Below are 26729 nucleotides of genomic sequence, written 5' to 3'. Positions count from 1 at the left end.
TTGGGGAGGGCTGCCTCCATCTCCGACTTCCCGTGGCAAAAAAAAACCAGCGTTAGCATGGGCCTTTCCCACCTGGTGTTGCTCCCTGAAGCTATAGTGCTGTAGCACGAGGTACCATCACATCATACACAGTTCAAGTCTTTCATACTATGGAACCAGCATAGAGGAGCGTGATTCATGATCAAGGAGAAGGGGCTGCCCAGCTGGTAATACCTCAGGGAATCCATGGCCTGCTTAATCGGTAGCACCTCTTTTTCAATAATCGAGTAGCCTTTTCTCTATGGAATAGCTTCAGTGCATCAGCTGGGAGGTGTAGTTAGTCCCTTGAGCTGAGCTGATTTCCCTAGGGAAATCCCATGCATCAGAAGAGGTTCAGGAGCTCTAGGTCTATCACTGTAGCTTTCACAGAGTGAAGGGGAACAGCCTCTGGGGAGCTGGTCACATAGTCAACAATTACTAATATGTACTGGTGCCCCGGTGTGATCCTTTCCGGGGCCCAACTATGTCCATTCCAATTCTTTCAAAGAGTGTCTCAATCAAGGGCAAAGGGACCACAGGGAGCCCCCTTGCTGCTGGACAACTGGCACTCAGGGCAGTAGGAACAGTATTCTCTCACCTCCTGACGCACGCCCAACCAGTAGAATCGAGCTAGTACTCATGATAGTGTTTTCTGTCTTCCCAGGTGTCCAGCACATGGGAGGTTGTGTTCAGACTGCAATACTGTCCAGTGATACTTGCGTGGCACCACCAGCTGGGCCCTTCTTACCCCATTCGTGGATCTCTTTCAACTCAGTAGAGGTGCTCTTTCTCATGGATAGTGCTTGACCCTCTGATGCGCCATTATTTCCCCATTTATAAATGCCAATTGGTCATAGGCCCGGACAATTGGCTATGTGTGTACGATTGTTTTTTTGTTCCTGAACAAAATTCCTGCCTTGTAGGAGCACTTCCTTTTCCAGGCTGATAACCTCTTCCTTCTCTGCAGAGATTGACAAGCATGTTGCTTGTGATGTTCCTTCTTCAGGGATCTTCCAATTCCCCAAGGTTTACCAGCCTTGAGAGTCACTCTACAACAACTGAGCCAGAACCCCATTCACTGGGCAGACCCATACAGTAACAACTTGCCAAAAAATGGCCACTCCTGGCCTTTGATTACAAAGTAGGCCAATTTCTGGGCCAGGACTACACTTATCACCTTAGAACATGTCCACAGGGTCAGCTGGAGTATGTTTTCACATTGCCATGTATACACTGTGAGTGAATTGACTTTCTGGGGGATGTCGTCGCCTACAGCGAGTCTTGGAACTCTTTTCCCTTGGATCATCACCAGCACTGTCAACTTGAGGGGTACCATTTTCTGTGTACTGGTTTCTGCAGTCCAGAACCCTGGTCATACTCACATTCATTAAGAGAGAATCCTTTCTTTATGTGTCCTGTCTGTCCAGAAGAGTAGCAAGTTACTCAGGGGCACTGACAGTATCTGTTCTAGCTGGAGGAGAACTTGGCCATGGAGTAGTGGCCGGCCTCTGTTCTGCAGGTCCTGCTTCAGCTGCTTGAGATGACTGATGGTCCCACTGGCAGTGTCATGTCCGAGCTAGACCCCCTTGTTCCTCACAGTCTTCCCATGGTCTAATGGCTGGTCTGATCATCCTGGAGGACATCCCCAAAGGTGGACCCCCCTCAGAGTGGGTGTTACCACTTTGAGGTTGCCTTCACAGGTTTCTCTCAAACCTATCCTGTGTGGCATCAAGGTCTTGATGAATTCTGTCTCTAACAGCCCTTTTGGCCTCTAGAAAACTCTCCATTAACCATACCGTATCTGACAAAGTCCCAGGTCATGGTATAGTACCCACTCTCTGCCTTTTGCTGCAACAGCCTTACAAATTATTTGATCACAATTCACTTAGCAACCTGAGCCCCAGACCTTTCTTCTGGGTGGAGCCGCTTCCAACAGTATTCCTTCAAACACTGAGCTACGACCCAGGGGCTAGCCCCCTTGGGAGGGGTTTCAGACCTAAAAGATAAACAGTGAGTTTCCCTGGAAATGTCCAAAAGGCCAGATTTTACCTGTTTATAGTCCTAGTCTGCTCAAAGTCCAAGTTATGGTAGGCTGCCTGTGCTGGTCTTGTCAAGTATAGAGCCAAAAATCAAAGGCCACTGCTCAGGGAGCCACCAGGAAGCTCGTGCTACTTTCTCAAAGTTAATTTAAAAGGCCCCAGCGTCATTGTCTGGCCCCATCTTGTTTAGCTTCATGGGTATTGGTGGGGGTACCCACTATGGCACTACTGTGCCCTGCAGGGACTCCTGAGGAGTGCAGTGTTGGCACAATACATTGTGTCATCTTCTTGTGGAACTCCTGCTGCTGGGTCATCAACTCCCTCAGCAGCAGTTGCCATTGTGTTGTGTGAATTTGCTCATGGGTGGTCCATTGCTGCTGAGTTGCTTGCTGCTTCTGCATCTCCGCTAGCCACTTACACCACTGTTCAGGTTCCATCTTGTTCAGAGTTACTGAGCTCTGTCTCCCTCCATGGGCTTTTTCTCCCCTTGTATCAGGCATAAGCTGCCCGCATTCTCCAACACTTGTGGTGGATGGAGGCACCTTGAGTCCCCACAGTTTGGGTTGCTTCCATATCTAACACTCACATATGCCCTCTCAGTACCATTATGGAAAATCTGAAAAAATTCTGGCTTGGACTCAACTTTAACCTCTTGCCATGTTTGGTTTCTACACACACACAAAACAATGGTTTTCTGTGCTTCTGAACTGGTCTTTCATCTCTATTCTGAAATAAAGTCAATGTAATGATGGGCTTAATGTAAAAACAACAACAACTTGGTAATAGTGACCCATGAATGTTTTGGGGAGGAGAGAGGAAACCATCCAATTTTTATTAGGAAGACATTAGTGAAAGGATATGATATAATGTATTTCTCTTAGTTTTAATGCTGACGTCCTCCAGAAAGACAAGATAGTTCTGATCAGGAGATATTCTATGCATAATTAAATGCATAATTTAAATGTATTAAAAATCATAGAACTAACATGAAGTTTGCAGTCACCATATTGTTCACTCTGCCTGTTATATCTCTTTTCCTACCCTGTGTCTGTCTTGTCTATTTAGATTATAAGCTCTTTGGGGCTGGGACTGTCTATTACTCTGTGTCTGTACAGCTCCTAGCACAATGGGGCCCCATTCTTGTTTGGTTAGTAGGCAATAACTAAAATAATAATTTACCTTGTCATTTGATTTTTGCTAGGGGGCCTCTTCTTTGTAAAGCCAATGCGATCCAAAAGCTATGTAACAATGATGGATCCCCTCCAAGAAACCTATGGGAACACTATGGGAACCCTTCTCTTTCTTCCAACATTGATAGGAGATGTATTTTGGTTTGCAGCTATTCTTTCTGCTTTAGGTAAGTATATATCTTATACATATACTCATTCAGAATAGATTTCTTTTTCCCCTTGCATCATGTAGCTTTTTTAAGAGTCAGTAGTTTCTGGATCCTTTTAGTATTTGTACAGATACACCGAAATTTGAACAGAACGCAACAGTTAAATCATAATAGGGAAATAAGCAATAAAAATCTGCACAAAAGAGCCACAGAACTATTATTATGTAACTGTAAGCTGTAAGATCTGAACTACTGCTGCAGAGTGTTTGGACTATTACTGCAGAGAGAACACTGTAGTGTTTTATTTAATATAAGGGTGGCGTTAGTTTTGTTCTAGTACTGGGCAGCGGTTCCCCGAGGGCAAGGGTGACAAACACCTAGATTTGTAGCCCTCATGTTTGCAAAGGAAACTTTCACCGTGACCTAGGACAGAGCAAACTTTTCCCATCAGAACAGTTTTTTGTCCAATGGAAAATTCGGTCTTTGACTAAACAAAAATGATCATGTAGAGTGAGAGGAAGAGAGGCGGGGGAAAGGAGGACTGAGAAGGAAGAGTGACAAGGGGTAGAAATAGCAGCGATGTTAAAGGTAGAATATTCTCCCCCTCGGTGATGCTGAATGTGACGAAAAGGTACTGAACAAATTATGATAAAATCTAAACATTTAGCTACTACATACTTCCACCCTGTGCAAATCTGCCATTGACATCAGTGGGAAATCCATTTGTGCTAAATTTATACCCCCGCCACAGAGCATGATAATAAAGGGAAACTTGCTTTCTCCTCAAAGGGATAGCTAGCACACAACAGGAAGTCCATTACATGCAGCTGAACTCTTGACTGCTACAGCATGGGTGTGGCCTAAATGGCCTAAATCTGTCCATGGATCCACTGGTGAAGAAGCCCCATGAGGAAGAGAGAAGCAGAGACAAAATGACACAGAGAAGCAGAGAGGGAAAAGCAGAGAAACAGCCTTGCTCTTGACACACTGGCCATTGGGAAAGAAAGGGGAAGCTGTGGCAGCAGTCTTAATAAGGAAGAGCAAATGAGGTAGGACAAAAGAGGGAAGAGAAGGACTGAAGGTGAGTGAAGGGAATAGAAAAGGAGAGTGACTGAGAGGGATATAAAGTGGAGAGCTAAAGAAATGAGCAGGGGATCTTGAGGAGGAAATAGGAGAGACAGAGAAAGAGTGAAAGAGGTGGGCACAGGTACAGAAAGATGGGGAAGAGGAGAGACAGAAGATGAGAGCGACGGGGGAAGTGTCATAGAAGGAAATAGAAAAATTGAGATGTAGAAAAGAATGAAATTGGGAGATGGAAAAATGGGAATGGTTTGTTGCGGTGTTTTTTCTGAGAAGACTTGTAAAGAGAGTTTTCAGAGACAGGCAATGAGAATGATTAAAGGCCAGGCAAAACTTCCATGTGAAGAGAGAATAAAAAAATTGTTTACTCTAAATTGGAAGGGAATAAAATGGGACATGATAAAAACTAACAAAATAATGAGTGGCCCAAAGAAGGTAGTTTAAGAACTTCTATTTACTCTCTCCATAATACAAGAGGAATGGGATGTTCAATGAAATTGCAAGACAGCAAATGTAATACTGATAATAGGAAATACTTTTACACAATGCACATTTAAGCTGTGGTACTCATTGTCATAAGGTATCACTGAGGCCTAGAGTTTACCAGGATTCAGAAAACGATTAGATATTTATATGGATAACAAATATATCCACAGTTATGCTAGTAAAGAGTTTTTTTTTTTCAAAAAGAACAAAAGTTTGAACAGGATAAGCCTTCATACTGCAAAACATAAGCCAACCTCTAACTGGCAGTGTTAAGGAGCTTTCTGTATGAATAAGATATTCCACAATTTCAAGTTTTCTTCCTCCTTCCTCTGAAGCATCTGGTACTGGCCACTGTCAGAGGCAGAATACTGGGTAGGATGGAGCACTGTTCTGACATAGTTCGGCAATTCTTATGTTCCTAGGAAACCCAGACAGAATGACCAGATTTAGAGTCTGGAGATTTAGTTGGGGGAGGAGAAAGTATGTGGATGTTGTATGGTTGGGAAGTGTGGAATACTGAGGATATATTTTACCAAAGATTTTTTTTCTGGGTTAAAGCCACTTTACACATCACCTCTGACTGTTACACATTGGTAAGTGGGAGTAAGTGAGTTTGAAGGGGCCTAGAGAAGTTTAAGCTGGTGTAATTTACACACTGACAGAGCTGGAAGATAGGACTGTAGCAAGAAAACCAACTCACAGGAGGATGTAACTTAAGTATGCCTCTTCTTACTTTAACTCACACTTTTCCAGCCTCTGGGTGAATAAATGACACCAATTTAGACCTCCTTAAACTCCTTTACACCATCTCAAGTGTCATTTCTGAAACTAGTCCTTGGTGTTTCCACTCACAGAGGAATTGAAAGGGAAACTGAACATTGAGACTGGGGAAGATTAGTTGCGCTGCTTGAGGCTAGCCAAACTTTAGTACTGACTGAACTGTAAAAGTGGAATGTTCACAAAAACCATTTAAAATAAAGGCATTTAAAATAAAATTTTTAAAATTGTATAATAATTTCTGCCCATTAGATGCATGAAGATTCCTTGCATCAAGTTTTGGTTTATAACAGGATATTGATTGCAGTTCTGTGACCGGTATGGTGCCAACTGTGTAATTATAGTGTGTGTATGTATGTATATATGTTTGTGTGTGTGTGTGAGTAGATATATATAAAGCTGTTTTTCTTTACAGGGGCTACAATGAGTGTGATCTTGGATATCAGAGGATATTTAGCTATCATCATTTCAGCATGTACTGTTACACTCTACACTTTACTGGGAGGACTATACTCAGTTGCGTACACTGATGTGATACAGCTGGTTTTTATGATGGTCAGCCTGGTAAGGCCTATACACTTCTGTGATTTTAGATTGAAGTGTAGAAGAGGTAAAGCACAAGAAACCTGTTTATGTAGAGAAGGGGCTTCTTTATTATTTCCTGATCTCATTATTGCATGGTTAATAACAATCTAAGGAAAACCATTAAAAAGCAACCTTTGCTCTAAAGGCAGTTATGTACAGGATGTGAAACAAAGCAGTTCTGTAGTCATAAAACCAATGTCATTTTACTGACCATTTAAATGCAGCCACTTCTGGGGTGGATGGCAGTAACTGTTTAACAGCACATACGCACACTACACAACAGTTTAGGAGAAGAAGAGAAAATACCAGATATAACTGAAACTATAGAGCATTTAGTTTGATTGTACTAATTGCCCCACTTGGAATCGACCCAGTCACTGGAGCTAACACTGCTACTATTGTGAAATTGCCATAAAATCCTTAATGACCATAGAGTATGGTGACAACCTTAGTTTTACATCTCATCTGAAAAATGATGCCCTGCAGCAGCACAGAAACCCTGGAAGGCCATACTGCAGCTATCAATTGACTGGGGTGCGGGGACTGGGGGAGGGGGGGTGTTGGAGAGCCACCCTATTGAATTCCCAGAAAACAGCTGGAGATTGAATCAAAACAGAGGGAAATAGTTCAAGCAAGTTCATGCTCCTTTGGGAAAAAACAGCTGACTCACATACAGTCCATGAAAGATTCTCTGATTTACACAGTATAAATCTGGAGTAATCCCACTGAAAATACTCTGGATTTACACCTACAAAATCCAGAGCAGAATTTGGCCTCATAGATTTAGGAGTGTCACTAAGATCAGAATCTAACCCACAGTCTCAGCCCCAAGGATCTTTCAGTATGTCTAATTAAGACAAACACTTCATTGGTTTACAAGAGGAATTACAAAGCAGCATAAATGATATGTAAAACCCTTCATGAGTCTTGGAGCGAGCACAGGGTGAACAATAATTCTTTTATGAGGCTGTAGTGTTGTAGTTTCTAGGTCAATTCATCAAAAGACCAAATTTCCCAAGTCCTTCCAAGTGCCTTCCCCAGTAGCTTATTTTAAATCCAGAATGTGCAAGAGTGCCAGAAACCACCTCAAAGTCAGAACTTATTAGAAAACAATTCTTTCCGCAAAGCTGGAACATGCCATTTTCTAAATGTCTGTGTTAAAACAGCAACAGGTTTCTCAAGCAATACACTATTCAGACTCACAAAAACCTCAATTCCACCTTCTCTCCAAATCACTGTTAAACTGAATAACAGTTTAAAAATATAAATATATTTAATAACTTAAGGGGGAAATATCTTCAGAGAATATTTTAGGTATTTTTTTTAAAGATTCAAAGTTCAGATTAAGGTTACACTTGTGGGAAGAACCATGCACGTGTTGGAAAATTTGGAAATGCTCATTTCAGGTACCCAAAGTTAGGTGAAAGTTTAAAGAAAACAGTGCTTGCCCAATAGTGCTTAAAAACAACTCAATTCCATAAGCACGTCTAACTTTACTCGCGTGAGTGACACCATTAATTTCAATTAGAGTTATGCACATGCTTTAGTGTTTGTAGGACCGGTACCTAACTTCCCAGTCCTACACTGAGTTCTATGTGGGAGGATCCCTGCATCCACATAGAGCTCCAGTGAAATCCATGGATCTGTAGGAAGGCAAGGGGTCTGCGTAGGATGTGGGTTTCAGAGCACAGTCCTACAAACACTTATATGAAGTACTCAGGCAAGCAGTCCAATGGGACTAATTCACACACATAAGTATTTGTAGGATGGAGCCTTTACTGGACATCCAAAACAATCCCAACAGAATGAGCAGTGGGAGATGACTGTCAGAGTGTTGCGCTTTAATTTGCAATAAACGGGTCTGTAACTGCACTTCTAAATTAGATGGGCTGAAATTAAAACTATTTAAATCAAAAACAGTGTTTAGTCTTAGCATATTAGAAAAAGATCATGATGATTATGACTGTGTATCCACTCTGGATCCAACACCACCGATCACTGGAACTCTGTCTTTGAAGGGTCAGATTACTGCACAAATTTCTTAAAACAGTTCCCCCCTCCCCCCATATTTTAGAGAGACAGGGAGTGTCTACACAAGCTCTTCTTATGCCAGGATTATTATGAGTATTCTGAGTGGAAGAGGATGCATTCCATAAATAGTAAATAAGACATTAAAACTCACACAACCTACAGTTCCTGACCCCAGATCCCTTCCACAGAATGCTCCTCCAAGGCTCAACCTGGGAGCGACTCACCAAGCTCTGCAGAATATTAACTCCTGCAGCCTGACTTTCCTCTCTCTGACACCAGCTGTATGCCAATGTAACTCCATGGAGCTCATCCTGATTTACAGGGATGTGAGATGAGCTTCAGGTTGCATGGGTTTTGGAGGAGCTAGGTTTAGGACACAGCAGCTGCATCCCTTCTCCTGGCTGTAGTTTTTCAGGTGCAGAGATAGCATAAGCCAGGGTCTGGCATCTGTGTGTTTGTTCAGACTGTTTTATTCTAATATCACAAACAAAATAGTCACTAGGGAATTCAGGCAGGGAGATCCACACAGGCCAAAGTGGGGAAACTTTAGTCTTCAGTTTGTCTTTCCTTAAATGTTGCAAGCCTGATATGACCCAAGGGAGGGACTTTATTTGAACTCTGCAAGGCTTCATTACTGCAGTTCTCCAACTGCTTTTATGGAACAGCATGGGCCCCCTCTGGTGGCTAGGTTAACACTAGTCACTTAACCAGCAGCTGAGTCTAATGTCATCCAGAACATGGCTATAAACAAAACAGCTGTCTTCAAAATAGGGTGACCAGATGTCCCGATTTTATAGGGACAGTTCTGAAATTTGGGGCTTTTTCTTATATAGGTGCCTATTAACCCCCATCCCAATTTTTCACACTTGCTATCTGGTCACCCTACTTCAAAAGGTGTTAGCCATTTAGGCACGATTGATTTTTTCATCCAGAATGGGTGCTCAAGGTGGGGTGAGAAAAGCAAGAGGCACTAGGAACCGCTGGGTGCCAGAAGCACACTCACACATGGCTAGAAATAACTGCTGCACTTGTGTCCAGAGAGCTCAAGGAGAGTGCAGGCTACCACCCACATCAGCACCAGCCTCTCCCAAAGGGGCAGGACAGACAATGTCCTCACCCTATCTATGCCAGCCAGCAGAAACGCTCCCCTCCGTAGGGAGTGTGGTATTATTCTTGAGGCCCAGAGAGCTTTATATTTAACATGACATTATTACTTAAACACTTAAAACACAGCAACAAGATCCTGCTATAAGTGACAGCCAGCCACAGCTTGTTCTGGCCTGGCAGTCTGGAATCCTGCTTTCCAAAATGGAGGATGACCTTTGGTCTCTGCTGCCACACCCCACACCCTTACAGCACAATCACAGCTGTTCCCCACTGGGAGGGCACTATGTACCAGGGGCGTAGCCACAAGTGGGCCTGGGTGGGCCACAGCCATCCAGGCCCACCCCCTCCAGCCTGGCTCTGCTCCAGCCCCAGCACTTGCCCCATTCCCCCCACCTGCCAACACTCCAGCTGGGGGGTGGGATCCGGGTGCAGGGGCTTGTCCCACTCTGCCTGCCCGGCGCTCCAGCCGGGGAGTGGGGTTGGGGGCTTGCCCTGCTCCACCCTACTGCCTGGCACTCCAGTTGGGGAATGGGGTCATGCACTTGCCCCTCTCTGCCTGCCTGGTGCTCCAGCCGGAGAGCGGGGTTGGGGTGCAGGGGCTTGCCCATCCACCCAAAGTCGGGGCCCACCCAAGAGTCCCTTCCTGGCTACGCCATTGCTATATATAGTAGTAAAACATAAAGGGGAGTGTACCCGTGACACTGCTCTTAGTCTTTTATTCTCCAGGGTTTGTGTCTTCACATCGCCACCTCCATGGGCCTTATAGCCAAAGCTGAGCTCTTAAAGATTTAGGGCAAAAGTAAACCTTCAGTTTTTAGGTATGTTCAGGACAGCAGCCTCATGTGCAAATCTGTGAAGAGGGTCAGGGCACTGCTCTCTAATTGAATGAGTCACATCCAGGATTCTCAAGGGGGAAAGTGCTTGCTGTACCTTTAGAAGGCTCTCTGAGTTATAACTGTGTTGAGTTGCCTGTTTTCCCCACTGAAATAGATACTGGTAATTGCATCATCACTGCTTAATCACCATCATTATTCAAGAGGCTGCATGATTAATATTTCAGCCGCTGTTTTGTTAGAGCCAAATGGGATAGATTCCATTTGATTTGCCACTGTCTGTTCCCAGCCCCATAGCAGTGTATTCCGTCAAGAAGCTGAGATAAACTGCACTGGATATGACTACATGGAGTCAGGACTAGGCGAGGCTATGCCTTGGAACACAGCACAACACCCACAGGACCTGTGCAGCAGTCTTTCTGCAGATCTATAGAAAAGCTCAGGTATAGGGAAGAGTCCTCGACATGCTTCCCCACTTCAACCAGCTTTAGGGCTGGTTTGTAGCACCACAGCAATGCAAAGCAACTTCTCTATACAAAACCAGCCACTTTATAAAATGACAAGGACAGAGTACCCATGTGAGCTGTATAAAAAGAGCTATCGAAAACAAGACAGAAGTTTAAATGGAAAGGTTAAACAGGACTAGTTTATTTCCCCCTTCTCAGCCTCAGTCTACTCACAACCATCATCCTTAACATTAGAAAAATCCCATATAAGAGCTTAAAGGTGGGAGGCAATTTCAGATTTCTGTGGAATGCCAAGATTTCGTGGTGGTATGGTCTGGGGAGGGGGAATTTCAGGTTTATAGGGAAAACAGAAGAGTTACAAATATTGTCTGGTGTACATTATCCTTTTGTACTGATAATTGTTTTCATGCTAAACATAGTGGACTTGTGTGCCATTTGCACTGCTGAACTCTGCAACTGAAAGCATTTATTATACCGCTGTTAATGAATTCTATCAAGTACCATGGATTGGCAAACTAGAAACAGAGTATCTTGGAAGATGGTTAGATGAACTTCTGTATGTGGTAAGAGCTTCTTTTTTCCATCCTTTCCTTCTAATAGTTCACTTGGAGTGACAGTAAAAGCAAAGCACCTTTTTATAAACCCACTAGTACAGACTGAGTTTCACACGATAGAATACAGGGAGAAAGACACTTCAGAATTTCAGATATTTTTATGAATGCATCTTTATTATGGTTAAGGCTAAGATTTTGTCCCGGATATTTTTAGTAAAAGTTACAGACAGGTCATGGGCAAAAAAGAAAAATTCACAGAAGATGTGACCTGTTGCCGTGACCTATCCGTGACTTTTACTAAAAATATCCAGGACAAAATGGGGACCTGCGGGTCCCCATACCGCCTGAAGCGGGGCAGCTGCTTGGGGCTAGGAGCTACCTGCAGCAGCTGGGGGCTGCGGGGTACCCCTGCCACCTGCAGCTCCAGGGGTCCCGCACTGCCTGTGGCAGCTGGGAGGTGCCCAGGCCTCCATGCAAGGTTTAAAAATCTGAAATGCCATAGGCACTGATTTACCTTCTGCCCCGTGGGTGCTCGACCCCTCCCCCCACCACTCCTGGCCCTGCCCCTGCTTGCCCCTGCACCACCCTCACCCCACCCCAATTCCACCCCCTTCCCCCAAGTCCCCGCCCCCGCCCCACCTCTTTACCCTCTCTTCCCCCAAGCGCGCCATGTCCCCACTCCTCCCCCTCCTTCCCAGAAAGTCCTAAGCGCCACCAAACAGCTGTTAGGTGGCGGGCGGGAAGCGCTGGGAGAGGGAAGAGTGGGATGCGGCACTCGGGGGGGGGATGAGGAGCGGGTGCGGGGGGAGCTTAGCTGCTGGTGGGTGCGGAGCACCTGCTAATTCTTCCCCATGAGTGCTCCAGCCCCTCAGCACCCATAGAGTTGGTGCCTATGTGAAATGTCACCAAAAATTGTAGTTTTGTTTTTGAATACAGGTTTTTTTGTACACAATTCTACATTTGTACGTTCAGCTTTCATGATAAAGATATTGCACTACAGTACTTGTATTAGGTGAACTGAAAAATACTATTTCTTGTTTTTTACAGTGCAAATATTTGTAATAAAAATAAACATAAAGTGAGCACTGTACACTTTGTATTCTGTGTTGTAATTGAAATCAATATTTTTGAAAATGTAGAAAACATCCAAAAATATTCCACTAAATGGTCATTCTATTATTAACAGCGTAATTGTGCGATTAGTCACAATTAATATTTTTAATCACACGATTAATCGTGATTCATTTTTTTAAATTGCTTGACAGACCTAATAATAAACATTAATAATACTGTCTGAGGAACAGGGTGCTCTTCTTGCTGTGACTCGTGTCCTGCCTCAGCCCATCCCTCTCCAGGAAGTTTGTTACTCTTGCCTTGTGTTTAAATCTAGATTGTAAGGTCTTAGGGTTGGGCCAGTCTTATTATTTGTCCTGTGTACTGGGTGCTGTAAAAATAATAAATGACAACAAAGGAGTTCCTATGCCAAAGACACCCTGAGTGCCTGACAAGGAAACTCCTGCTGCTTTTCCCACAAAACAGTGGAACAAGGGCAGCTCTGCTACAGAATGAAGGAAGCCTAATGAATGAAGGACTATGGGCTATGAAGCCTGGTTCTGCATGGGATCTTTCCTGGCTGCAGTGGAAAGGGATGGGGTTAGGAGAGAGACAAGCCCAGGGAGGAGTGGGGGGCCAAGATAATGGATGCCACAGATCTAACAATCACCCTCCCCTGCAAAAGGACAGAGTGACAGCCAGAAGGAATATTACCAACCCACAGGTTTCAGTAGCAGCAGTAACCCCAGAATGACTACTGTCTGGAGGGAGGAACTGCCTTCATGAGGATAGGTTTGCCCCGAATCACAGGTGTCATTTCAGAAAAATTCAGGGGAGAGGGGGCGAAGTTGCGTCAGCATGTAGAACATTATATGTGATTATATTATATCCTGCAAAGTTGGGAGGGAGGGAGACAAAGAGCGGAAGACATAATGGAGTATAGAGACCTATGAAAATTCTGGTGGGGGAGGGAGCAAATGAAGGTCTATAGCAAATGTCACTCCAGCCTCTAATAATGATGCATGAGTTATTTTTAATGGTTTACCTTCTTTTCAGGCTCTTGGAAGTATTCCATGGCAGATCTATTTCCAAAGAGTCCTCGCGGCCTCCTCATCCAGACAAGCAAGGCTCACTTCTTATTTTGCAGGGTTTGGGTGTGTTTTCATGGTCATTCCATCTGTTCTTATTGGCGCAGTTGCTGCTTCTACAGGTAACACAAAAGCTGTTTCTTTCCATTAGCACCCTGAGGCCATGACCAATGGCCTGTTTCGCTAGGTGCTGTACACACACACACACGTCCGTGTCCCCAAAATCTTGCTGTCTATACGTATGAGGCACAAATGATGGATAGAACAAACAAATGGGGAAGAAAAAGTAAACAGTGACACAATGAATAGCAAAGTAAATATCAATCTCACTGTAACAGGCATCTTCCCTCTCCTACATGGAGATGCAGTGTCTGCCTCAGTTTCCCAATATCTCCTTTTAGCTGGCTGGAAGGAGGTCTCAGAGAGCCCTGTTGTCAAAATTAAAAATATTCCAGGATACAAAAGTCACAAAGAAGAGTCCAAACAAAATGGAAAAATCCAAATCTTCCAGACAGCCTTTTTGGCTTTCTTTCCAGGGCCTTCTCCTTGGTTGCAGAGGTTCCCATCTCCTATAGGTGGCACCATAAAGAAATTCCATCGTCTAGTGCAGTCTTCAGCCCAGGCTTCCTCAACCACTAAGGGTAAAGTCTACTCAGCCATTAAACACCTGCGACTGGCCCAGGTCAACTGATTTGGGCTCCTGGGGCTTGTGTTGCGAGGCTGTAAAACTGTTCTGTAGACGTTCAGGTTTGGACTGGAGCCCGATCTCTGGGACCCTGTGAGGGGGGAGGATCCAGCCTAGGCTCCAGCCTGATCCCAAACATCTACACAGCAATTTTTAGCTCCACAGCCAGAGCCCTATAAGCCTGAGTCAGCTGACCCGAGCCAGCCATGGCCAGGCCAGCCGCAGCCATGCCACAAGTCTTTTATTCCAGTGTAGATGTACCTTAAGCTGCTGTGCACTGCATTAAAATCCCTGCCCTGCTTCACTTTTTTCCAGACACTTCCCACCTTGGCCCATCTCATCCTAGGCCTTCTGAAATGTCTTCAGCGGACACCCTCCCAGGTTTCTTCCCTGGCTCCCTCTCAAGAAGGAATCACACCACCTTGATCCAAGCCCATGAAGAGCTTCCTTACGCTTCTGCTTGCCTGGGCCTTCTGTCCACTCTGAGGAAAGCATTATAGCTATCACCAAGCATTCAAAAACCATGAGTCATGCTCCAAAAATCATGGGACTGGTTTAAAAATCATGAGACTTTAAAAAAACGTTTCTTTGCCTTCTGGTTTCTGAGCCTTAAGGCTTGGGTCACGTTTTCAAACTTTTCTCAATGACCATATGGCTAGAAATGAACTTTTAGTTTTTAAATGAAAGTTGAGTTTCTACACGAAGCCGGGGCTTTAAGAAAATCACCCAATCCTGTGAAACTTGTGATAAAATCGCAAGAATTGGTAGCACTGCGAAAGGCTGCCTCTTATAGTCTCTTTCTTTCCCATCATGCATTGCAGCCTGGCCTACAACTCCTAGAAGACATAATGTCAGGCAGCTGTAGGCTAGAACGTGGAACAGGGCAGGCTGGACCCAGGCCTGCTATCCTCAGTCTCAAAATTCTTTCTACTCCTAAGATCATTCTTTCCACTCTGGAAGTTATATTTTCCTCATTAATTTTCCAGATATGGTTAAATAGGCAATGCTCTGGTACAAAGAGGTTTGTTTGTTTTAATCCCTAGTCATATATAATGAGGACTAGATCCTCAGCTGGTGTAAATCTGTGTAGCTCACACCAATTTACAATAGCTGAGGAACAGTCCCTCAGAATTAAAAAAAAAAGAAAGCTCATTGCAATATTAGGCTTACAGAGTTACAGTCACAGAGATTCAAAATGTCAGCGTTGCCAACTCTCATGCAATCTCAGCAGGGAAAAGAATGGTGTCAAGGCTGATTCCCCACTCTGGCACTTTGAGTGCAGAAGGTGGAGGCCCACACGGATTCTAAAAATTAATACTGGACACTGCAGGCTTGTATTAAACTCCCAAGTTTACAGCTTCTCTTTGACCTTGGATGGGTAGATGCTGCCACCACCCAAGTGCAAAAAACAAAACAAAAAACCAACCCCTTTAGACCCAGGAAGGCGCACTTGGGAATTCCTCCCTATAAGGTATCCTCAAGCCCTTTCACCTCCACTCCGGGGAAGAGCTGAGAAAGAAACAAAGGAAATCAGCTGTTGCCACCAGCTAATTAAACAACATGCACAAACCTCTTAGGACACAAAAACCCAATCCTGTTGTTTAAAAAGGTAAATTTTATTAAAAACCAAAAGAAAGAAAATACATCTGGAACTTAGGCTATTGCTAGATTTAAAAAGAGCAAATATAATAATTAAGCATCAAGAATGGTTTTCTTGAGGTCCAGCTTAATGGTTACAAGCAAAACAAAAGCATTTGGGGATTAGCACAGAGGAGTCCACAAGCCATAAAGAAATAAAAGAGATAAATCTAATCACATCTTTCTAGACATTTTCTGATCTACTTACATATCTGGGGTTTCAAATGAGTAGTTTGTAGGTATGATCTAGTGATTTTCATACCTGGCCCACAGCTTTTTACAGCATAGCTACAGCCCTGTCTCTGCTCTGTCCCCTCTCTCTAGAGAACAACAACAGACAGAAAAAGGGAAAGTTTTTTCCCAATTTTAAAAAGTTCTAGCCCTCCCATTGGCTCTTTTAGTCAGGTCCCCACTTCCTTGCTTTACCTGTAAAGGGTTAAAAAAGCCCATAGGTAAAAGAAAGTAGAGAACAGCTACTAACAGGGATTTTATAGCTAACTGGCTGGCTGGGTGTCCGTAAAAGAGAGCTATCCCACCCCCCACCCCCCGCTTCACTTATCACAAATGGCCTCAAGGTTAAACCATAAGAAACTCAGAAAATCTGAGCTTTGTTCCCAGTTCTACCACAAACATCCTGTGTGATCTTGGACAAGTCACTTAATCCCTGTGCCTCAGTTTCCCATTTGAAAAATCAGGATATTACTACTTCTCTACCTCAGAAAACTATTGAGATGATAAACTTGTTGGTATTAGTGAGGTGCTCAGATACTACGTTGATGGGGCCTAAATATCTATAGTATGTAGACAGGAGCTGTCATAACCCTTCTTCTGCCTGTGCATCCCCAAATTGCATTGACTTTTGTTTGTAAACCAACTGATTTGATGAAGTTCTTGTTTTACAACATTCCAAAGAGTAGATTGTGTGCCCACAGTTTGTACTGCATAGTGGGTAGACATGAATGCATATATAAATTCCTCATGTAATGCTTCTCTATTTGTAAGCTTTTGTACATATGATGTTGCACCTGATCTGCCTGGTAGAATGTTTTAATTTGCAATTGCCTGTTCATGCAGTACAAGCCTTTGAAATATTATAGAAATTAGCTTTTTAGTTTAGTGATGCTTATACATAGGTCAGTACAAAAATGTCAGTTCTGATGCTAACATAGATCTAATTTATATCTTCTGTAGCACAAATCTGTGTACTTGTACAAAATGAAAAATGGTGGTGGTGGTAATGCTAACAATATACTTTGGGAATTTTACCTCTACAGAGAAGTTACAGTATATGAAGACTTCAAGGACACAAGCCCCTTAAAATGTACTTGAAAGAACAGGACTTGCCACAAATTTGGAAAATGTGTTGTTTGTCAAGAAAATTAAAAGAATGCAAAACTACCAAAAGCTACCAGTGCTGAACAGAATTCGGTGATTCTGGCAGCAGAAGCCAGGAGAGATTAATTGTATGGATGACTACTGGCTGAGTTTTTTAGGTTAGATGAAATTAGATGAAAGTTTCTAACCATCAAAGGAGTGAAGTTTTGGAATAGCCTTCCAAAGGAAGCAGTGGGAGCAAAAGACCTATCTGACTCGATAAGTTTATGGAGGAGATGGTATGATGGGATAACGTGATTTTGGCAATTAATTGATCTTTAACTATTCATGGTAAATAGGCCCAATGGTCTGTGATGGGATGATAGATGGGGTGGGATCTGAGTTACTACAGAGAATTCTTTCCTGGGTATCTGGCTGGTGAATCTTGCCCACATGCTCAGGGTTTAGCTGATCGCCATATTTGGGGTTGGGAAGGAATTTTCCTCCAGGGCAGATTGGAAGAGGCCCTGGAGGTTTTTCGCCTTCCTCTGTAGCATGGGGCACGGGTCACTTGCTGGAGGGTTCTTTGCTCCTTGAAGTCTTTAAACCACGATTTGAGGACTTCAGTAGCTCAGACATAGGTGAGAGGTTTTTCGCAGGAGTGGGTGGGTGAGATTCTGTGGCCTGCCTTGTGCAGGAGGTCAGACTAGATGATCATAATGGTCCCTTCTGACCTTAATATCTATGAATCTTCCTTCTATGCTGTGCTTTGAATTATTTTCCTTCAGATGAACGTTCTGGTGTTTTTCAAGGTTGAATTTCATTTAATTTTTTCTTCCATTTTCATAACCCCCAAACCACAGACCTCAAAGCATGATGAAGCTTAGAAAGTTTTGGTGGATTTCTGACAATTTAGAGATCTTACAGAGCCCAGGAATGCTGACAGTGTTCCTAATGATCTTTCCCTTCAGAGTTATTGATTGTTTCAGGGGGAATAAGTATGTCTTACTGCATCTTGCAGGGAAAAATAAAAGGTCAAGATCAATGCGGAATTCACTGTTAGTTACTTCAACACAGAAGAGAGTAAAGGAATGAAAAATTAAGACAGCAAATCCAAAACTCCCTGTTAATTAATGTTCTTTTCTTTTTTAAGACTGGAATCAGACAAGCTATGGTCTGCCAACCCCTAATGAAAGAGGGGAGTCCAGCATGATATTACCCATAGTTCTGCAGTATCTTTGCCCAACGTATGTTTCCGTTGCTGGCTTAGGAGCCATTGCTGCTGCCGTCATGTCTTCTGCAGATTCAGCCCTTCTATCAGCCAGCTCCATGCTAGCTCACAACATCTACAGGAAAATTCTTAGGAAAAAGGTGAGGAGTCTTTGTGAGCCGCTGACACCATGAATCACATAGGGAAAGTTATGGAAGGTTTTTAAACTACTCCTCTGTATGCCCCCAGGAGATTTCTCAAGGCGAATGTTGCTGTAAAATGCTGTCATTGGGCTCTAGACATGGGATGGAATCACTACAGAGAGCAGACTTTGAACTAGTCATTTAGCAAATGAAAAAGCTGTGCATCTATTTCATAGCCTCAAATGAAGTCAAAGAGAACAGCAAAAAGCCCTTGGGCAAAGCACTTCAAAGCACTCATGCAGCATATTAGAGAGCAGAAGGCGCTTTTTGGCTCCTCTCTGACTATTGTTCCATTTGTTAAAGTGGTTTTGTTTCATTATTAATGACTCCAGAAAGAGAAACCTGGCCTTCCCAACAAACTTAAGATGCTCTCATGTGACACAGAGGAGGCAAGAAAACTTTAGAAATTGGAACTAAAAAAAGTGACAGAGAAGTTTTCTAGCTGGGGACAGGATGATTTAGTTGGGGATTGGTCCTGCTTTGAGCAGGGGGTTGGACTAGATGACCTCCTGAGGTCCTTTCCAACCCTGATATTCTGTGATTCTATGACAGCACTTCAGTGCTGGTGAAATGATTTATCTATAAAGTTTGTAAATCACACTGATATCCTGTGATTTAAAGGTACGTAGTAAAGATAAGACAGGAAATTGAATTTCTTGGGGTCTGTACTTTGTTACTTGGTGGCCTGACCTTTTTATTTAAACTCTGGCAAATACATTGCGTTATGACAAAGGAAAAACTAGGAGGCCAAGATTAATGCACAAGGTGACTGTATCCTAGAAATGGGTATTATTAGTCTTATTTGTATAAGATGTGTAGCTAGGTTTTCAATATCAAGCTGCTTTAGAAAAATATATCACTAATTTGAGTGGGCAAGTAACCCTCCAGAATTAACAGGCCGGTCTGATTTTCCTGAAAGGTTGTTCTCACTTCATTACTAAATCAAAATGGCTGCTAAAACAATGGGGCCTAGATTGTGCACCTTTTACTCATGCTAGTGACACTTGCTCACACGAGTAGTCACAGTGAAGTCAATATCAATATCTTGAACTGCTGAAATCAAGAGACTGCATGGGAATCTCAGCTTTCTTTTAAACAAAAGTTTCTAATCCTCACGGTGATGGAGAAAAACTTGAAAAGGTGGAGTACATATTGAAGGTTTAGACATGAGAATGTAAATAAAAGCAATCCAAAATTTATTTATATTTTTAGATCTCGTGATGGGGGGGGAGGGGGCTGACTCATGATTTTTCAGGGCTTGGGGTTGGTAATTGTGTCTGCCAAGGCAAGCACAACCACATTCAGGGCCTGTAGTGCTCCACTGAAGTCAGTGGCAAAACTCACCAGGCTATTTTAAATAGATTTGGCCCAAATCATCATCTCCATGGGGGATGGGGATGGAAACCGTACATGTTCCTCACTTGGGGGAGTTCTGTTTCAAACAGCAGTACCTCAAAGCACACCACAGAACAGCGAAGAGAGTCCCATGGCCTGTCTATGCTACAGAGCATTTGCAGGCATAGATATGCTGACAAAGCCCCCTACTGGAGATACAGCATATGCCAGCAAAAGGAGTTCTGTCAGCATAGCTACCCCCCACCTCCCTGAACAACATCAGCTCTGCCAAAAAAAAGCACTCTTGTCAGCACAGTTGCATCCACATAGGAGGCTTCGCTGGCATAACTATGTCAGCTGGAGTGTGTGATTTTTTTCATACTCCTACCTGACATAGCTGTCTTGGCAACACTTTGTAGTATTGGCCAAGTTAGCGTAACTTACACACTGAGAATTCCAGAAGGTGAAAATTATAGTTGCTTACACTCTCTTAGGTATTTTCATTTAGACTTGCCTCTGATTTCATCCCACATAATCTATCCCAGCATGAGGCCCACCAGCGGGATTTAAAAGCAACTCAGAAAAGCTCTTTAGTGCAAGAGTTAAAATCTACCCTCACTTCTGTAAACATTTCTTAAATTTACCCATTTTTAATATGGAAAATTCCTTACCACAGACAAATAATACAAATGTAAAATCTGTAAGGATCAATATTATTTGTTTGGTGAAACATATGAATTCTGACCTGGTTTGATACTACAGTTAATGTCCTGGCCTCTCCACTTGCATGCCTCAGTTTTTGGGAGCTTAGTTTTGCGGACATATTGTGTGATGTAATGTTGCAAGGAGCTGAACACCTGCAGCTCCCATTGGTTTTGAATGCAGCTGTAGATAGTCCAAACCTCTGAAAATCAGGCTCTGGTGTCTAAAGTTGGGCACCCAAAATTCAAGGCCACTTTAACTAATGTGCTGGCCTCAGTCATTAATCAACAGTACAACTAATAAAGTTCCTCCTTTATTTTAAGTGGCAGAGGTGCGGGCTTTGGTGCTGAAAGGCCTGAGTTCAAACACTACTGGCAAGGCAGGGGCTGTTACACAAGCACTAGAGTGCACTGTTATAACAGTGCCAGCATCTATTAATAAACTCCTCTGACTTTTGTAACCTTGAGATCTAATTCAGGGTGAGATTAAAAATGAGCCAATGATGATTTCTACAACAATACTCTCTTATTTTACAGGCTACGGAGAAAGAAGTCGTCTGTATAATGAGGGTCTCCATGGTGGTTTTTGGGGCAGCAGCTGCAGGCCTGGCTTTCCTTTCTAACTCTGTTTATGATCTGTGGTTCCTGAGTGGTGAGCTGGTGTACGCCCTTCTCTTTCCCCAGCTCTGCTGCGTGCTTTTCATTCCCAACACCAACACATATGGCTCAGCTGCTGGATTCCTCTTCGGGTTCCTGTTAAGGCTGCTGGCAGGGGAGCCTTCCCTGAAAATCTCCCCTATTATTCACTACCCAGGTTGCTCTCTTGTGGATGGGGTCTACATTCAGCTGTTCCCCTTTAAAACCTTCACCATGCTTCTCACTTTGGGGACTATCATTGCTGTTTCATACCTGGTGGCGTTTTTGTTTAAGAGAAATATCCTCCCTCACAGGTGGGATGTTTGCAGCGTAATAAAAGAAAGGGAGGCTTCTGTTCCACTCCCTGAGATAGACGAACAAGCGGGCTTACAAATAAATATAGTTTATATTAATCCTATTGAAATACATACTTAATATTGTTAGGTTTCAGAGTAACAGCTGTGTTAGTCTGTATTCGCAAAAAGAAAAGGAGTACTTGTGGCACCTTAGAGACTAACCAGTTTACTTAATATTGTGTACTTCATAATATGGGCTAAGGTATTTTTCATTACATGCTGAAATTCATTACATGAATTTCATTTCATTAAAGGCATGATTATTTATAATATCCCCCTAGAAAGCTGGAAGCTGAAATCTCTTTTCTGATTAACATTGTTTCTTTCATTATACAGACATATATTGGTTTGTTATTATAAGATTGAACGTTTGCGATGAAACTGAACCTAAACCCCAAAGCCAAACAAATCCACATTTGGGGAGAGTTTGAGATGTGGATCTGAACTTTGGGACTGGTCTCTGTCTTTATAATAGATTAAACCAAATCAATTGAGCCAACATTTAAAACTAATAAAGGATTTATTTTTTTCACAACCACAGAATTAACATGTGGAATCGCTGCCACAAGCTATCACTGAGGCCACAAGCTAAAAAAAGATTCAGAGAAGGATTAGAAGTTTATAAAGCTAAAGAAAGAAATCCACAGTTCTATTAGACAGGGTTTTCTTTAAAGAAGGACATAAATCAACCACTAACTGATGGGAGTTGGGAATAAACTGCCCTATGGGCATGTTATTTCATAACTGTCTATTATGGGGGTTTTTGCACTTTCTTCTGACAAATCTGGTGCTGGTCTCTGTTAGAGACAGGAGGACACCGGACTATATGGACCTCAGTTGTGAGCCCATACTGCAATCCTATGTTATTATGTAAAAGGTGTGTCAAAAACAGCCACATGAAGAATATTTTGAAAGGCAGGGATTGTGCCCTTTCAGTAAAAAAAGAGTAGAAGTCATTCATTTTGGCTGCATAATAATGAAAATGAAGAATTTGAACTCAGTTCATTTTTCCCTCTAGTATCCAACTTTGAAAAATGTACAAACAATTACAAGCTTTAAGAGATGCATATATGTTTTACTTAAACATATTGAGGCCTGTTTCTGATGTAACTGTATAGACTTCAGCTCAGTTGCAAGAGGAATGAATGGGTGTCACGAACCAGGATGTGAGTGGTCAGGCCTTGTGGTTGGAGCAGGAGTCAGAAGCCAGAGTCGGCGTCAGAGCTGAGTCTGGAAGCCAGTACCCAGAGCCAGGGGTCAGAGTCGAGTCAGGAAACAGAGCTGGAGAGGATTGGACTGGAGCTGGGCAGGAACAAGGCTTTCACAGGAGCAATTGCAGGTGTGCACATGTACATTGACAGCCAGAGATCAGTCGTTGCTGTTGGGCTAAAGCGCAGGCTTGCTGACTTCCTTGGCCAATCAGTGGGAACAGTCAATCAGGCGGCCCTGCGGGGATCAGCTGTGCTCATAGGCTGCCCAGAGACTGAGTGGGGAGCTGCACATCCTCATTCCTGACAATGGGGCCCAAATGTCTCAATTCATTGGCCTCCTAAATGGCAGGTGTTATGATTCAGAAGCAGGCAAAATAGTCGAGGCACGTATGAGAAACGGAAATGTAATTCGCACACTGCAGTGCAACTGTGATCCAAATCCCCTTAGTTGAGTTATCTTTACTGGGCCAGGGGAGGAGACTTATTCATTGTTTCAGACAGCTGTGTTCGTGCAGCTTTTAGGCAGATGAATGGCATCATCTCCTTGAAAGAGCCCAATTTCCAGTTCAGACCCTTACAGACCACAGACACCTGGAGAACCTTGGCATGGCCTGAAACCTAAACCAGCGCCAGATCCGCTGGTCCCTTTTCTTCACCTGATTCAATTTCATTGTGACATCCTGCCAGGTGCAGGAAACAAGAAGGCAGATGCCCTGTCCCGAAAGGATGAACTTGCTGAGTCATGCACAACAGCTTGTACAACTATCCTTAAGCCATACACACCTCCTCAGGAAAAACATAACAGGAGTTCAGATTTCAGAGTAACAGCCGTGTTAGTCTGTATCCGCAAAAAGAAAAGGAGTACTTGTGGCACCTTAGAGACTAACCAATTTATTTGAGCATAAGCTTTCATGAGCTACAGCTCAATGAAGTCTCTAAGGTGTCACAAGTACTCCTTTTCTTTTTATAACAGGAGTTGAGATTATTTCTCAGATGGAACAGAGGATGATGAAGTAAACAGCAGCAGCCAATTACAAAATAGCCACTGTAGAGCTGCAGTTGCTTTTCCATGCCAAATATAAAGGGTCAACCTGAGAAAGGGATGCTGAGGAAAAAAGTCCTTATAAAAGGGCAACCCTGCAGTTGGGAGAGGGGGAATTGGCAGGGATTAGGAAATTCCATTACCAAGTGTCAACGTTCCTTCCCCACTCTGAACTCCAGGGTACAGATGTGGGGACCTGCATGAAAGACCCCTAAGCTTATTCTTACCAGCTTAGGTTAAAAACTTCCCCAAGGTACAAACTTTGCCTTGACCTTGAACCATATGCTGCCACCACCAAGCGTTTTAAACAAAGAACAGGGAAAGAGACCAATTGGAGACATCTTCCCCCAAAATATCCCCCCAAACTCTACACCTCCTTTCATGGGGAATGTTTGATAAGAATCCTCACCAATTTGTACAGGTGAACACAGACCCAAACCCTTGGATCTTAAGAACAACGAACAATCAATCAGGTTCTTAAAAGAAGAATTTTAATTAAAGAAAAGGTAAAAGAATCACCTCTGTAAAATCAGCATGGTAAATACCTTTTAGGGTAATCAGATTCAAAACATAGAGAATCCCTCTAGGCAAAAACCTTAAGTTACAAAAAGACACAAAAACAGGAATATACATTCCATCCAGCACAGCTTATTTTACCAGCCATTAAACAAAAGGAAATCTAACGCATTTCTAGCTAGATTACTTACTAACTTAACAGGAGTTGTAAGGCTGCATTCCTGATCTGTTCCCGGCAAAAGCATCACACAGACAGAAAAACCCTTTGTTTCCCCCCCCCTCCAGATTTGAAAGTATCTTGTCCCCTCATTGGTCATTTTGGATCAGGTGCCAGCGAGGTTATCTTAGCTTCTTAACCCTTTACAGGTGAAAGGATTTTGCCTCTGGCCAGGAGGGATTTTATAGCACTGTATACAGAAAGGTGGTTACCCTTCCCTTTATATTTATGACACCAAGAAAATGGCTCTTGGAGAAAAGGCTGCTGTGTTATACACCTCTCCAATCCCTTGACCATAGGAAATGTGTGACTACTAAAGATAACTACTTTGGTGCAAAGAAAAAATTCTTAAAATGACCTGGCAACATATCCTTACTGGAGCTGGAGCTGTGACTCTAGTGGGGTGCTAGTTGTCCATAGTGACAATCAGTAGCACAGTCACGTATCCTTAGTTTTATAAATTCCATTTTTATCCCCATTATTGGCCCACTGCTTGACATTTACACATCTATGCAAAAAACAGCCTCCGGCCTCCAATGAAGAGCTGTCTTTGGGTGTGATTGTGCTGTGTGGGCATACCAAGCAAAGCAGTCAGTTCTCACCTGCAGATGCACCATTACCACTCCTTGCTTATTTTCACACCAACCGACACTCACACTCCTTGGCATTGAAGAAGGTATCTGTGCCCATCTGGGTATTGTGGCTGCATAATTTTATATTCGCCTCAATTTTATTAACAATTCTCTCAAAAAAAGGTTTAGGTTGTACAGTTAAATTCTTATCAGAAAATGGCAAAACTAAGGATGTATATGTAACATTAACGCTGCCCCCTTTTGCACATACATTAGCCTACCATCTTTAATAACAAGATCACACACCATTTCTCAAATAATACAAGATAATTTTTCTACAGTTATATATACATATGTAGCATGCTATAGTACTGTATGCTGCTCTGTGGAGGCCAGACATACAGAATCCATGAAAGTCACTTATATCCAGGAAATCTGACCAACCCAAGAGATCAAAAATCATGAATTAAGCCCCCACTTATATCCAGGAAATCTGACCAACCCAAGAGATCAAAAATCATGAATTAAGCCCCCAAATAATATATTTTGGATTCTTTTTATTTACCTTCTTATTTTTAACCTTGAAGGGGGCCATGTTTTCAAGCTTTTCTTAATGGCAACACTACTTCACTGAGTAAGGAAACAGCGTCAGACTTCAGTGAAGTTGTACCCACTTAACACACTGCTATACTTCATCCTAGGAATCTGTCATTTGGGCTGAGCAAATTAGGAACTACAGAATTGTTGCTTTTTGCCTGTTTAGAGCTGTCTCTCTTCCAAGGACGCAAGATGGTTGCTGTTTTTGAGACTAACTTATACCTGTGGCCATTACCAGCTACTATGTGACTTCACAGGACTTCAGTCCAGTATCCCTAGCAGGGATGCTGGTACAATTTTTATAGTGGGGGTGCTGAGAGCCATTGAACCAAACTCTAAACCCGGTATATGATGGAAACTTCTTCAAGACAGACAGATGGTGTAGCAGCACCCCTAGTTCCAGCACCTAAGATCCCTAGGTACACAGATAATTAACTTTCTTCTCATTCCTGAAGGTGCTTCCTCCAGTTAGGGCTAAGGTCTGCTGCTGTGTGTGTAGGGAAACTTGCACTGCTGTTGTCTACGCTGCACGTGTTCTGTGATCAGATGACTTCAATCTCTAGGGTTGGCAAAGCAAATCTGGTGCCTTTTGTGAGTTTTAAATGCCACAAGGAAAAGAAAATATAAGCAAGAGAACAAAAGAATCCTACTTTTGGCCCAGTTCTGCAAACCCTTCCCTCATGCGGGTCATCCCATTGGAGTCAATGGCATGACTTGTGAGAGAAAGGATGGATTATTCTGCCACCCACTGAGGAGTCCCTTACCCCTCAAATAGCCAAAGTGAATAAGGGTGGGAGACTGAGGCCTTAAGTGATTGAGAGTTTTCAGGATCAGGCCCCAAATGTGTATCAAGCTTAATTTCAGTGTGGAAAAACTCATTCTGATCGCTGTTACTGTTTGTATTACCATAGCACATAGGAGGCCTAGTCATAGACCAGAATCCCATTGTGCTAGGTGTTGTATACAGGACAAAAGACAGCCCCTGCCCCAAGGAGCTTACAATCTAAGTAACTCATGAAGCGCTTTCTTATTAATTTCT

General features: G+C 43.1%; 1 protein-coding gene across 1 annotated transcript in view; it reads left to right on the top strand.

Moving 5' to 3' along the window:
- The window catches only part of LOC144272643 (high-affinity choline transporter 1-like), a 31582-nt gene extending 9968 nt beyond the window's left edge, over positions 1-21614 (top strand). Inside the window, exons 3-8 of the mRNA XM_077834461.1 lie at positions 3259-3414; positions 6155-6303; positions 11182-11325; positions 13426-13579; positions 18248-18465; positions 21081-21614. Of these exons, the coding sequence (XP_077690587.1) occupies positions 3259-3414; positions 6155-6303; positions 11182-11325; positions 13426-13579; positions 18248-18465; positions 21081-21614 (1355 nt within the window). The remainder of the gene's footprint in view (positions 1-3258; positions 3415-6154; positions 6304-11181; positions 11326-13425; positions 13580-18247; positions 18466-21080) is intronic.
- Positions 21615-26729: the final 5115 nt, after the last annotated feature.

Source organism: Eretmochelys imbricata, chromosome 1, assembly GCF_965152235.1.
Source record: "Eretmochelys imbricata isolate rEreImb1 chromosome 1, rEreImb1.hap1, whole genome shotgun sequence".
In the NCBI taxonomy this organism is placed as follows: domain Eukaryota; kingdom Metazoa; phylum Chordata; order Testudines; family Cheloniidae; genus Eretmochelys; species Eretmochelys imbricata.
Note: the sequence above shows the minus strand (reverse complement) of the source record. Positions and strands in the feature narration are given on the sequence as shown.